General features: G+C 39.6%; 1 protein-coding gene across 15 annotated transcripts in view; it reads left to right on the top strand.

Moving 5' to 3' along the window:
* The window catches only part of Clock (clock circadian regulator), a 91,604-nt gene that overhangs the window by 70,035 nt on the left and 7,598 nt on the right, over window positions 1-13,971 (top strand). For 12 of the 15 annotated variants that reach the window (XM_052735188.1, XM_052735190.1, XM_052735193.1 and 9 more), the window contains 6 exons: window positions 625-725; window positions 1,141-1,230; window positions 4,805-4,957; window positions 5,869-6,075; window positions 6,721-6,926; window positions 11,089-11,371. In XM_052735188.1, coding sequence (XP_052591148.1) covers window positions 625-725; window positions 1,141-1,230; window positions 4,805-4,957; window positions 5,869-6,075; window positions 6,721-6,926; window positions 11,089-11,371 — 1,040 coding nt within the window. The remainder of the gene's footprint in view (window positions 1-624; window positions 726-1,140; window positions 1,231-4,804; window positions 4,958-5,868; window positions 6,076-6,720; window positions 6,927-11,088; window positions 11,372-13,971) is intronic. The other 3 variants (XM_052735194.1, XM_052735197.1, XM_052735195.1) reach the window with 3 other exon arrangements.

Genomic DNA, 13,971 nt, shown 5'->3' with positions numbered 1-13,971 from the left:
CATTATCAGCCGCCATGTAGATAGTGGGAACAGAATAGGGCTGTTAACTATTGAACGCTAGTGGCTAGAGTCTAGCCCTAGCCTTTACTTTTTAAAGACTTGGATAATTGTCTTTCAATTGTAGTTGGTCTGCTGTATCTACAGCCATGTGGCAGAAAACGCCTTCTCAGTTGTGTCTCGAATGAGCATGTGTAGGCTTCTTTCCTTGCTATTATTTTCTAGTGATACTACAGCTGTTTTATCAAGTCTGCATTATGTTAGGTAAGAGTATCTGAAGTTGATTTAAATTACACAGAAGGATGTGCCTAGGTGATAAGCAAATACTATGCCATTCATTGGAAGAGACCTTAGTGTGCATGGACTCTCATACTTGTAGGGAGCTCTGAAGCCTGTCCCTTGAGGGTATTGTGGATTACAGGAGGAACTGTTTTTAAAGTTTTCTATCACATGTTTTCTTTGTCCTTAAAAAAGAAGTAATTAAAGTTATTCTTATAGACATGGATTTAACTTTTATTTAATAAGAGAAAACTAACTCAGCCATTTCTATCCATGAAGCATATTTTGAAATTAATCATTCAGAACTGTTTGTAAGTACTAATTCTGTTCTCTGTTGACTAACTTCAGCAACACCGACAAAGATCCCTACTGATACTAGCACTCCTCCCAGACCACATCTGCCAGCTCATGAAAAGATGACACAGCGGAGGTCATCCTTCAGCACTCAGGTATGCTCTTTAGTTAACATCAGAGCCCTGCAGGAAATCCATTGATGTGGTCACCGATGCCTAAAATCCCCTTTCCATAAGGACATGTAACACTCAAAATCTTTCCCATTTGTCAGGTAAAATGCTAGATTTTCATTTTTTTTAATTGCGAAGAAAGTGTTAATTGAGAGGTATTATTAAGTTCCAGTTGCCTTTGTTTGGTCCACTCAACTTCTGATTGAGTGTACATCCAAGGGCCTATGCTGGGTGCCACAGGAAAGAAAAGATAAAACAGTAGAAAGGGTGACATACTTTACACTCAACAAAAATCAAGGTTGTCATTGGATGATAAGCACATTGTATTGGTGTTTGTGGTGGAAGTACTCATAGATGAGTATGAGCATCACTTCATTGTCATTTTTTATTTTGCTTCTAGTCCATAAACTCCCAGTCTGTTGGTCCATCATTAACACAGCCAGTGATGTCTCAAGCTGCAAATTTACCAATTCCACAAGGCATGTCACAGGTATTTTTGTTTGTTTTAGTTGAGCATTTACAAGTGATACTTGCATTTAAGCAAATATGATTTTATAAAGATGTATATATAAATATATATAATTATAAATTCAGTAAATCTTAATAGGAAGTATTTAGAATATGTAGTGACATTTTAGTTACAGTGATTTTGTGTACCATTTGACCCTTACTAGACAGAATCACAGGTGCATATATCTTTCAAGATGCTTGATGGTCTTATACAACAAAGAATTTTCTTGCTTACTGTGCTATAACATCTTACATATAACAACATGATAAAATATACTAGTTCATTTTGTTCTTCCTTATGTATCAATTTTAGAAGATTTGAGTAACTAATTTACAAGTTAATTCATTTGTTTGCACATGGGACATTTATTGAGTTCTATGTATGTATTCAGTTACATTTATCAGGGATGCTGACAGTATTTGTAATATCTATATTAACAAGCTACTTGATCTAGAGGATATGACATATAACTAAAATACCATGTTATTTAGTCTACACACATGACTTGGATCCTTAATGTAGCTTAAACAAGTGTAAGATGCCAAGTGTGGTGGTACATGCCTGTATCCTAACATATGGGAAGTGGGAGCTGGAAAATTGGTTGTTCACGGTTATCCATAGCTACTTAGTGAGTTCATAACCAGCCTGAACTACATGAGTACCTCCAAAACCAAAGCCAAAAGAACAACAAAAGTGAAAAAAGCTCTTTAGAAATGTGAGATGCAGCGGGGCGGTGGTGGCGCACGCCTTTAATCCCAGCACTCGGGAGGCAGAGGCAGGCGGATCTCTGTGAGTTCGAGGCCAGCCTGGTCTACAAAGCAAGTTCCAGGAAAGGCGCAAAGCTACACAGAGAAACCCTGTCTCAAAAAACCAAAAAAAAAAAAAAAAGAACTGTGAGATGGCCTGAGTCCAAAGGAGGAGTGAATACTGAGGCTAGCAAGAGAAAAGCATTCCCAAAGCACTGCTGTGTACCTTCTTAACTTGTGATTTAGATCTCATTCAAAGTTTCAGAAACATTACTGAAGAAGAGTAATAACGATAGTGGGAAATCTTCTATTTTATTTGGCACTAAATGCTGATTGCTAGCAGCACTACCCTGTAAGAGCCCTATAACAGTATTATTAAATATCAAATTGAATCTTCAAATCTTACGTATTTTGACATATTGACAGAATTTTTATGCAATATGCAGACCTACTTTGAATATTATTTGTTCTTTAATCTCAAGTTATCAGTAAAGCATTGTCAACATCATTATAGAGGTGTTTTCATGAAATATGTAAATAATATATACTGTGTCAAAAATATTCCTAAGCATTCGGTTCTCATGTTTTCATTGACTAAGTAAAGCTTAGTACTTTGCTTTTTTGTCCTGTGGATTTATTTCAGTGTTGTTATCCTGTATATTCTGTGCTTGTTCCTATTTTTTGGTTTGTATTTAGTAGAAATGCTTTAAATTGTGACAACATGGCATTTACCTGTAGCAAAAAATAACTTTAATTACAATAAAATATATAACATAAAAATAAATATAACCTATTTTAACTAACATTTTTAAAAGGCATGAGAAAGCTGAAGTACTAAGTTTACTATTTTTCTTAAGCCTAGTAGAATCTAATACAGGATATCAGTGGTTGTTATCATCCTCACAAGTCAGTATTTGAAGCCAAGCATGATGGTCAGTACCTGTAGACGGAGGCAGGAGGATTACCAGAAGTTTGAAGGCAACCTGGTCTATGAAAGAGAGTTCCAGTCCAGCCAAGGCTACATAGGGAGGCCACTTCAACAAAATAAAGAAAAGTAATATTCAGTATCTTTAGCACAAACTTAAAGTGAACTCATTAATTTAATACAACCTTTTTGAAGATAGAATATAAAAGGGTAGGGTGGGTATTTCCCGCTTTTAGGTGCAGTTCACTGCAGGAAACTTTGAAGATAGATTTCCAATAAAGTGAAATGCTCTGCTGTTATAGAGTACAAAATATTCATGGAAATGATTAAATGAGCAGTGAGTCATCATGTGTGTCTAAATTGTAGGAGCAGCTTATTAATTGGATTTAAAAACCAGAAGATTAAAATCCCTGAATGTAGAATGACTTTCTTCATTCATCTGTGCATTCGTTCATAATTTCTTAGAATTCATTAGTCTTTAAAAAGCTATGTTTTAAACTGGTCCAAAGATAGTATCAGTTGAAAAGTATTATAGTTTTTTCAAAATAGTATGAGAATGAAATTATTGGTTGTTTTCAGATATAAATAAGTGATTTTTATATATGTAAAGAAAGAAGGAAGATACTGGCAACTGAACTCAGTCTTGAACTTTCTAGGCAAATGCTCTATATTTGAGCCCTCAAGCCCTTTCTTTTTACTTTCTAATTTGAGACAGGGCCTTAAAATGTTGCCAGGCTAACCTTGAACTCACTCTGTATCCCAAGTAGGTCTTGAACTTGTGATCCTCCTGTCTAGCTTTGGATAATTCTGCTGATGTACACACAGAGGGGACTCTAGAGATGACAGAATTTGCTATGGATTCATTCCAGGTGCGGGGTCCATTCTCATCTGGTAAAATGTAGAAGGTCAAGTGAGCAACTAAAGAACTTGTTCTAAGTTGTTGGGCTGCAGTATGAGCTCGGCTTGTCTTTTCTCTTTCTTTCTTTTTTTTTCTTTTTTTAAAGGCTGAGGCTCACTGCATAGCCATAGCCCTGGCTGTCCTAGAACATTCTCTGTAGCCCAGGCTGGCTTCAACTTCACAGAGATCCACCTGCCTCTGCCTCTGCCTCTGCCTCTCGAGTGCTAAGATTAAAGGTATGTGCCACCACACCTGGAAGCACTCACATCTTCTAACTGCAGAGTGTTCAAGCAGAGGTAATAAACTGTATTAGCTGGTAACTAAAAGAAGAACTCTAAAAAATGCAAGAACAGGAGGGCAGGCCAGATGGTCAAGTGGGTAAGGGCACCTGCTGCCAAGCTTGACCGCCTGAGTTCTGCCCCTAGACCTATGTGGTGAAGGGAGAGAAACGACTCCTCAAGTTGTCCTCTGACCTACACACACATCTGTGACATGTGCCCCTCCCCAGGTAGTAATTGCAACTTAAAAAAAAGATATGAGAACAACCACGCACATAAATCAGAGGGAGAACAGCCAAGGAAGGACGTACTAACGCAGCCCTCAACACCTCTTACCCTGCACTAGATGGGCTATATGTGGCGGGAGCCACTGAGTAGAGAAGTGCACTGAGCTGCCATGAGAGAGAGCCAGAAAACAGGAAGCGTCTGCTGGGAAATAGAGACTTTGTGGATGAGACTGGGTAGGGCTTGCTACCCACTGGCACCAGGAAGAGAAGCACCTTCCTTTGCAGTCTCCCTCCAGGGGCATCTGGGGCAGGTTCCTCGGGGTCTGCAGACAACGGCACTGAGTTAAAGGTCCAGCGCCTGTCACAAAGGAGAGTGAAGACGGCAGTTGGGAAGTGGCATTCTTGCCTTGCACGTGGCACAGTTATTGGGACACGGAATTCTAAGATGTGTTATACTGTCTTTGCATGTGCTGCTTCAGTTCCAGTTTTCAGCTCAGTTAGGAGCCATGCAGCATCTGAAAGACCAGCTGGAGCAGCGGACGCGGGTGATAGAGGCAAATATTCACCGGCAGCAGGAGGAACTGAGGAGGATTCAAGAACAGCTTCAGATGGTCCACGGTCAAGGGCTCCAGGTAAGGGCTCTGAGCACAGAGAGTCCCATCCACATTTTGGGTTCCTAAACATTGTCCCCCACCCCTCTTTTTTGAAAAGTCAGATGCAAGAGGTCTGATTTTCCCAGTTCAGTAAACATTGGCTACCCACTTAATAGTATAGAGCCTCCAGAGGTACTCATTCCTAAAGACTATCAGCATCATTATTTAGTAAGTTCAAATCCATAATATAAACGTTTTACTTTATAGAACCTTTGAGGTAGACAGTTTAGAAGAGTTTTAATAAAATGCCAATAGATATGATTCATATTACTTGACTCACAGGGCCATCTAGGGAACTAGGGCTCTGCTGAAGGGAAACTAGGTGAGCAGTAGTCCTGTGTACTGTCAGGAACTTGAGTGACAGATGGTACAAAGCTGCCAGCAGCAGCCCTTTGAGGAGCACTGAGGAGTAACACAGTTGACCTTGTGGATGAGTGCAAGGATGAATGTGGCGCTTCATGTTTTATTGTCATTGTTGCTAACTGTTCATGTGAAATGTCCTAATGACTTGTTACTTGACTGTTAAACTTCATTTTGCTTGGTTTCTTTCAGTGTTCTCCTTGGTCTTTTTTTTTTAAACTATAAAGTTTATTTAGGCTGAGAATGTAACTCATTAGTAGTGTTTACCTAAAATGCTTGAGGCCCCAAGTTCGATTCCAAGCACCCCTGCAAAAAAATGTAATTAAAAATTGTGTGTGTGTTAGTTAGTGTGTTAATGTGAGCATATATGTACTGCAGAGGATGTGTGGAGGTCAGAAGATAACTTTGGGGACTCTGTTCTTTCCTTCCACCATGGAATCAAGGGACCAAACTCAGTCTATCACGTTTGTGCAACAAACTGAGCCTTCCTGCCAAAGTTTTTCATTAAAATGTAATCTTTATTTTCAAAGATGTTTTTGCAGCAATCAAACTCTGGATTGAATTTTGGTTCCGTTCAACTTTCCTCTGGAAATTCTAATATCCAGCAACTCACACCTATAAATATGCAAGGCCAAGTCGTTTCTGCTAGCCAGATTCAAAGTGGAATGAATACTGGACATGTCAGCACCAGCCAGCACATGATACAACAGCAGACTTTACAGAGTACATCAACTCAGGTAATTGACTGAAATAGCTACTTAAAGCTCTGTGTTGCATTAGCTTTTAAATTTTAACAAAAATTAGAACATAGAATCTTGACAGTGATCATTAAAGTATTTTGTGGAAAATATATTACTATCAAATATTTTGATACTTAATAATTTTGTGATTTAATACCTAGTACCTAGTTTAATAATTATACCAGATTCTTATAATGTGCAGACTTTCTGTACGTAGTAAGTCTTTGATTTGCAAGAGAGTCTTGAGTAGCAAGCATACTGAATAGACTGTTGGGGAAGTGGGAATAGTTTAATCATTCTGTAGAGTTCTGGTAATTAATTAATTAGTGTACATCTGTTACTATATTTGAAAAACATACAAGTGTGTGACCATTACTGACTTGCTTTGGGCATTTAACAGATGTCTTCATGTACATTTTCTACTTCCTTGTTAAGATCATGCTTCTTTTAAAGTCTTAGTTTATCTTCCATCAAAGAATCCAGCCTAAGTCAGCTACTCCAAGTCAGTCTTTTCTATATTTCTCTCCAAATAATATATTTTGCTTGTCTTTTTCTGTTCTGTCAGCCATTGTTAAATGGCGAATAGTAGAAGCATGCTGTCCTATAACTGTTAGATAATCTCTATAAAATCTCCTTTTCCAGCAGAGTCAACAGAATGTAATGAGTGGACATAGTCAGCAAACGTCTCTTCCAAACCAGACACCAAGCACTCTCACAGCCCCGCTGTACAATACAATGGTGATCTCTCAGCCTGCATCTGGGAGCATGGTCCAGATCCCATCCAGTATGCCCCAGAACAGTACGCAGAGTGCTACGGTAACCACGTTCACTCAGGACAGACAGATAAGGTAGATGTCAGACTTCATTTATTATTTTCAGAGTTGTAAATTGATTGAATAAAAACAACCTCCATGGGCTCGGTGCTTCAGAACACTTGCTGCTCTTCTAGAAAGACGAGTTCAGTTCCTAGCATTCACCTCCAGCAGGTCACCACACCTTAACTCCAGGTGCAGGAGTTCTTGTGACCATTTCTGGCCTCCTCCATGCCTCCATGCATGTGGCAGACACAGTAAAAGAAGATCATAGAAACAGATCCAATATATAAAAACGTATATATGAGCTAGTGATACAACTCAGGAGTAGAGAACTTGCCTGGCGTGGACAGGACCCTCAGTTCAGTCCTCAGTATTGTACTTTTGTCCAAAACCAATCATTTTATTTTTTTACCATGAAATTTTAGTTTATTGCTAAATGCTATACCCATTTTTTAAGATTTGGAATAAATACTGTATCTATTATTAAAGACTTAACATAATAACATCAGAATTTATTTTTTATTCCAAACTGGGCTGTCAGATACAGAACCACATTTTGTAGTATGCAGTCACAAGTACAGGTTCTGTACTGGTGCCACTTGGTCTTCTTAGTGAGGGTGTTAAGAGAGCAGCAGTAGGGTAGCTGGATAATCTTTCTGCTCAAAATGTTCCATTTTTTTAAAATAAACATTGATATCTTCATCATTTCCCCATGTCTCAGATGAGAAGGTGTTTTTAGTGGTTTGACCAAGTGCTATGGCAGAGGCTGTGAATTCAGGTCCCTTCAAGGCTTATATTAAAGAAGAGCAGGCAACTGTGTCTTGAGTGATAAGTCTGGATAGCTGAATTATAAACAAATTTTTGCATAAATATACTTTCCTGGGAAGATGGGTTTTTAACTATAGGATCTCTGAAGTTTTAAATACATGATCTGAAATAGTTTCATGTTTTTATTACCTTCACTATGCATGTGCTACTACTTGCATATTTTGCTGTTGTATGGGAAAGAGTGATTTTTAAGATAACAATAATGTTCAGAACAAGGAAGCTACAAGATTATATAGGCAGCAAGAGCAGAGAATCTGTTGTTCCTTGGAGCTCAAGTTCCTCAACTTCAGACATCCAACCGTAGTGCTCACACTCTTGGAGAAATCTTAGGACTGTGCCCTAGGAATGCCCTCTGAAAGCTGATTGGTGTTTGTGTTTGTTTTGTTTTTGTTGGGGGTGCTGGACCCAGAGCCTTCTCTCATGCTAGGCATACACACTGCTGCCACTGACGGACATCTCCAGCCAGCCTGAGAAGGAAGATAGTAAACTAGAATGCTGACATGCATTTTGGAGGATGCATTTTAGCAACCATTTGTAACCGGGGAAGAGGGAACATATTTCAACAGACATTTAAAGGCTAATCCTTTCAACAGGGAATGAGACATTAATAAAATAAAAGAATAACCAGCTTATGTATACTTGGAGTGATAACTATTTGGCAGACTTTATAGGGGAGCCGATGAATTTTATGGGTTGAAGCAAGCAAATGAAAAGTGTAGTCATGGAGAACTTAGTGGAGGAGCTTGGCCTGTCTTAAAGAAACATGGCTTAGGTATGTGTGTGGAGAGTTCCGAGAGGCATTATAGCAGGGGAAATAGCTGCACGGCCATGGGAGCTATTTAATCTACACCGAATGTAGAGTAAAGAGTGCACCTGGCCACAGCTGGTTAAAGGAGCGTTCCTTGCACATCTGTTGATGAGTTACTGGTCTGTTCACCATTGCAGAGAAGCTGGCATTTAGCACATCCACGACAAAACAGGTGGTAACCGCTGTCTCTTGGAACTTGATTTGTGTAGAAATTTTGAGCTGTGTTTTGTTTCTTTGGTTTATATTTCTTTTGCACCCAAGCATTTGGTCCTGAAGTCTATGCACTACAGAATTTAATTTTTAAGATATGACATGAATTCGGTATACATTATTTTTAAAGGACCAGGGTTCAATCCTTGGCACTGCCAAAATAAACAAACAGAAGTCAATGTTTTTGGTCATGTGAACTATATTAATGATGAAGTTCGTACCTGTACTAAACAGAGTGCTTGTTTTGAACTTGGAACAGTCTGTCCGACAGTATGTCCTCTCTCTCTCGAGTACTCCTCTCTGCTCCCTTGCTGTCTGTCAGTGTTAGCAGTGACCGTCAGGTCACGGGAAAGGCAAGCAGAAGTAATACTGTCACCAAAGAAGAAAGAAAGAGGAGAAAAATCAGTAAAGTCTGACCAGAAGTACTGTTCTGTGTTGATAAATTTCACTTTGACTTATCCTTAAAAATGTCATTTTTCTATAAAGTATAATTTTCCTATAAATGTAAAATTATTTTATAAGAGTTGTAATTTCCTCATGAATTGTTTGCCATTGTAGTAAACGAACCATGTTCACCATATATTTAACTCCTGAGCACCTTGCCATTTTATAAAAAGTTAACTTCTACAGATTGAAAATTTTTGATTAATATATAGAACAGAAACTTCTGTATTAACACATTTTAAAGTGTGCTGTCCAGTGGCCTTGAGTATATCCACATGTGGTTCCAGCTGTCACCCTCGCCATCTTCAGAACATTTTTCATGTTTCCAGATTGAAACTCACTAAACAAGTCCTTAACCTTTCTGCCTGTTGCTTTTGACAGCCACCATTCTGTTTCCTGTCTGTATCAATTTGACTGCCTAAAGATACTTTGTGTAAATTAATTACCCAGTCATTTGTCTTTTTGTAACTGGTTTGGTTCACTTAACATGATATTCTCAGGGCTCATCTGTGTTTTTCACACATTCCATTTTAAGACCAAGGATTCTTCTGTATGTAATATATGGGTAGCATTTTCTTTAGCCATTCTGTCTGTCAGTGGAGACTTAGGTTGCTTCCATACTTTGACTACTACGTGTAAATACAGCTATGCACAAACGTGTGCTCGTGTCTGAGCCCACCTTTCATTTTGCTTTGGTTTGGTGCTCAGAAATGAAATTTCTTCCTGTAATTCTTTGAGGAACTATTACAGAGTTGTCCTCCTAAGGGCTTTTTTTTTTTTTTTTTCCTGTCAACTTGACACAAGCTAGTGTTAGTAGGAAGAAGAACCTCAATTGAGAAAACACCTCTATTGCATTGGCTGTAGACAAGTCTGTAGGGCATTCTCTTGATGAATGACTAATGTGGATGGGCCCTGCCTACTGTGGGCAGTACAGTTCCCAGGCAGGTGCTGCTGGGGTGCTGGGAGAGCCAGAAACAGTGTTTCTCTGTGGTCTCAACTCGGTTCCCCCTCAGTCCCTTTCTCCTGCCCTGGCTTCCTGCAGTGGCCTGTGACTTGGGATTTGTAACCAGATAAGCCCTTTCCTGGCATTGAGTTTTGGTCGTGGTGTTTATCATAGCACTAGAAAGCACGTGAAGACCACAGTTTCCCCAGTCCGTTTATTTCTCAGTGTCAGCCGTCCTGATGGCATGCAGTGGCTCTCCATTGTTGTTTTAGTTGTCACTTCTCTAAGGACTAGGTCTAGTGAGGGCTTTTTTATGTGTTGGTTGGTTCTTTGTGGGTTTTGGAGGAAAAGTTTAACTTTTGTCCAGTTCTTCAATGTATTGAATGTTGTTTGATGGTAAGAGTTCCTTCTGTGTCTGGTTAGACGTGATGTCATCCAGGGAATCATTTTCACTGTCACCTACCTGTGCTTTTGACATTGTCGGTGGTCGTCGCCAAGCCCAATGTCATGAGTTTTGTAGTTTAGATATTTATTCATTTTCAACCAATTTTTATGTGTGATATGAAAGGTCATTATCTTGAATATGAGTATTTTTAAAAGTTGTTTTGCTATGTCTCTATTTTTGTTAAATTTTATATTACAAACTACATATATATATATGTTTATACATATATATATATATATGTAGTTTGTTTGTTTGCTTGTTTTACTGATATCCCAAACAAAAAGTCCTTTAAAATTGTTCTTGGTGCTGGAGATTGACCCTAGCAAGCTATGCAAGCAAGCACTCTGCCACTAAGCTGTGCCCCTAGCCTCTAAGGAGAATCTCTGCAAACAGAAACTAGGAGCATAGGCTTTTATAAAACAAACGGACCATTTCATTGGGTATTGTCTAGGATAACTATTTTGCTGACCGAGTTATGCTTTGTCTCTCTGACACCATTTCTTTGTTTCATTCACAGGTTTTCTCAAGGTCAGCAACTTGTGACCAAATTAGTGACTGCTCCTGTAGCTTGTGGGGCCGTCATGGTACCAAGTACCATGCTTATGGGTCAGGTGGTGACTGCTTATCCTACCTTTGCCACACAACAGCAGCAGGCTCAGGCATTATCGGTAACGCAGCAGCAGCAGCAGCAGCAGCAGCAGCAGCAGCAGCAGCAGAGTTCCCAGGAACAGCAGCTTCCTTCGGTTCAGCAATCACCTCAGGCTCAGCTGACCCAACCACCACCACAGCAGTTTTTACAGGTAATATCCCCATGAGGAATTGCCTTGAACTGATTTTATCACCAAATAAGATGTTCAATGGACAGGTTTGTAAAGGACCTGGAAAATCTGGAAGGGCTTATTGTAGGATTTAAATATCTACAGAAATAGAAAGCTTGTCCTGATTGGCTATTTTATCTTTTCTTCTTCAGCCTTGGAGGACTTTTTTAGCCTTGCCTAGCCATACTTGGTTATCTGAACTTCTAGCTAGAGTAAGTGGCCTACTTCCTACTCATATCAGGTCACTTCCTGAGCCTTTTTTCTCTCTCAGGCTAATATTTCCAGAATTTAATCAAAAGCCCCATTTTTTTTCTTTCTTAGATACCATCAAACTGTACTCTTCATTAAGCAGGGACATCAAGAAGGATCCCTTTTTCAGCCTAGGGGTTACCTTATTCATCAGATTAAATTGTATTAGATTGTGGTTTTGTTGTGATGTGTTTCTGCCTGGCCTAGAACTCAAAAAGGTCTTCCTGCTTCTGCCTCTGCGTGCTGGGATTACAGGCATGCACTACTATGCCAGTTTATTAGAATTTTCTTGTTAGAAATGAATGTCAGAGGAGAAATCCAGTGTAGATGCAGTATAGGTTATCACTAGAACTTAGGCTCTAAAGTCAGGGTGCCCTCAGTTGAGTAATTGCTATACCACATACATGTGACCTTTGACATAAACTTGTCAAACCTATTGATACATTGGATGTAATAATAGTTCATACTTAATGCCTTTTTTTTTTTTAAAAAAAAAAAAAGCATGTAAATTGCTAAATATACTGTAAGGTATATGGCCAGCTGTCATTGAGCACCACGATATTGGCAAATGTAGTAAGATATTCATATTAATGGCAAAACCTACACAGATACCATGTGGATAAACCAAACAGAATCTGCCTATCCATAGGTTCAGAATAAAGTCACCTGGTCAGAATCCTCAGCAAAGAACCAACAGAACCGGTTTCTAGGCTCTGGTGGTTTCTCTGCTAGAGCCCATCTGGGCTAGGTGGAATTCTTACTTTGGTAGCGTAATACTGAAATAGCCTCATTGCTTAAATGTTGTCAAGTCATACCCACAGGGCTTAAGTCTGAACTAGTACAATGAATAACAGAGTTAGCTATTATTATAAATAATAAAAAGTCTCAGGCTTTTATTTAGGTGAAATATATTTTATATATTTACACACATATTTTACACACACTTATTTTTACATATATACACATATACATCTGTGTGTGGGTGGGTGTGATTTTATATATATAAAATCCCCAGTGAGAATTAAACAAAAGCTTAAAGAATGTGCTTTGCTTTAAGGTCTAGTGTTCTAAATCTGTCAAGGAGGACAGGCCCTTAGAGAAAAGAACGTTTGGGACCAGGGAGATGACTCAGTACGTGAAGGTGCTCTCTGCTGAGCCCTGACGTCCTGAGTTCAGTCTCAGGTTTCCACAGGGTAGAAGAAGAGAACTGACTCCTAGAAGTTGTTCCCTGACCTCCACATGTGAACCCTAGCAGATGTACACACAAACACAATAAATAAATAAGTATAAAATGAACATCCACTTCCTCCCTGCCCCCACCACAAAAATGCATCCCCAAAACATAAGAACCATAAAAACATTAGATAAGCACTGCTTTCCATAAACATATTTATTGAGATAATAAATACATAATTTGGCTTTTCTAATGGACCTCTGAAAAACGTACTTGGGATGTACTCAGAGAAGTAAATGCCATAAATCCCTTTGTCTTACAAAGACTTGTTCTAGCAACAAATCAAGAAGGACAATTGTAAAGGTCCTTGACAAGTTTTCTCATCGGAAGGTTTAAGTCTGTCCTTGTGTTTGTGTACATGGGTTTCCTTCATACACAGTTGCAAGTGTCATCCCCAGTGAGCTTGTTGAAGTTCAAGCATGTTGCAGGAAGTGTGCTGGCTTCCGGAGGACTGCACTTGACACTCCCCCATTCTCTCAGCTAGTCCCTTTTGTGTACCAGAGTACAGACTACTTAGCAGCCAGAAGTCAAAATGTGGGGAGAGAAACAGACTCCTAAGTGGAGGCTTTCAAGGTCAGCCCTGGACTAGTGATAGCAGACGGTTCTGTTGGGGAGAGGGGGTTTTAGTTTCTTTATCACCTCATACAGCCACACAGGACTTCAGCCTCCAGCTCTTCCCTCCTTTTCCTGTAAGGTTTGTACAGATCAGCACAACAGACACTTTGACTAAGAGAAAGGCTGAGGCTGGGAGAGGTCAACAGCTGGACAGAGTCACACATCTGCAGGTGGAATAGCTCAGGTTAGCCCAAGTCTACTAAGGCCTGTGCTTTTCCGACTACTCCGGTGGGGGGGGAGAGGGGGTACACAGGTGTGTGCAAGTGCACGTGTATGGAGGCCAGCAGTCAGCACTCAGGGTTTGTTCCTTAGTCCACCTTGGTTTTTGGTTTTTTGGTTTTTTTTCCCCTTCGAGACAGAGTTTCTCTGTGTAGCTTTGGTGCCTGTCCTGGATCTCACTCTGTAGCCCAGGCTGGCCTCGAACTCACAGAGATCCACCTGGCTCTGCCTCCTGAGTGCTGGGATTAAAGGCGTGCGCCACCAC

The sequence above is a fragment of the Peromyscus californicus genome, unplaced genomic scaffold, assembly GCF_007827085.1.
Source record: "Peromyscus californicus insignis strain IS unplaced genomic scaffold, ASM782708v3 Scaffold_13__1_contigs__length_99412109, whole genome shotgun sequence".
NCBI lineage: Eukaryota > Metazoa > Chordata > Mammalia > Rodentia > Cricetidae > Peromyscus > Peromyscus californicus.
The sequence above is the reverse complement of the archived record's forward strand: the minus strand, read 5'-3'. Positions and strand labels throughout refer to the sequence as shown.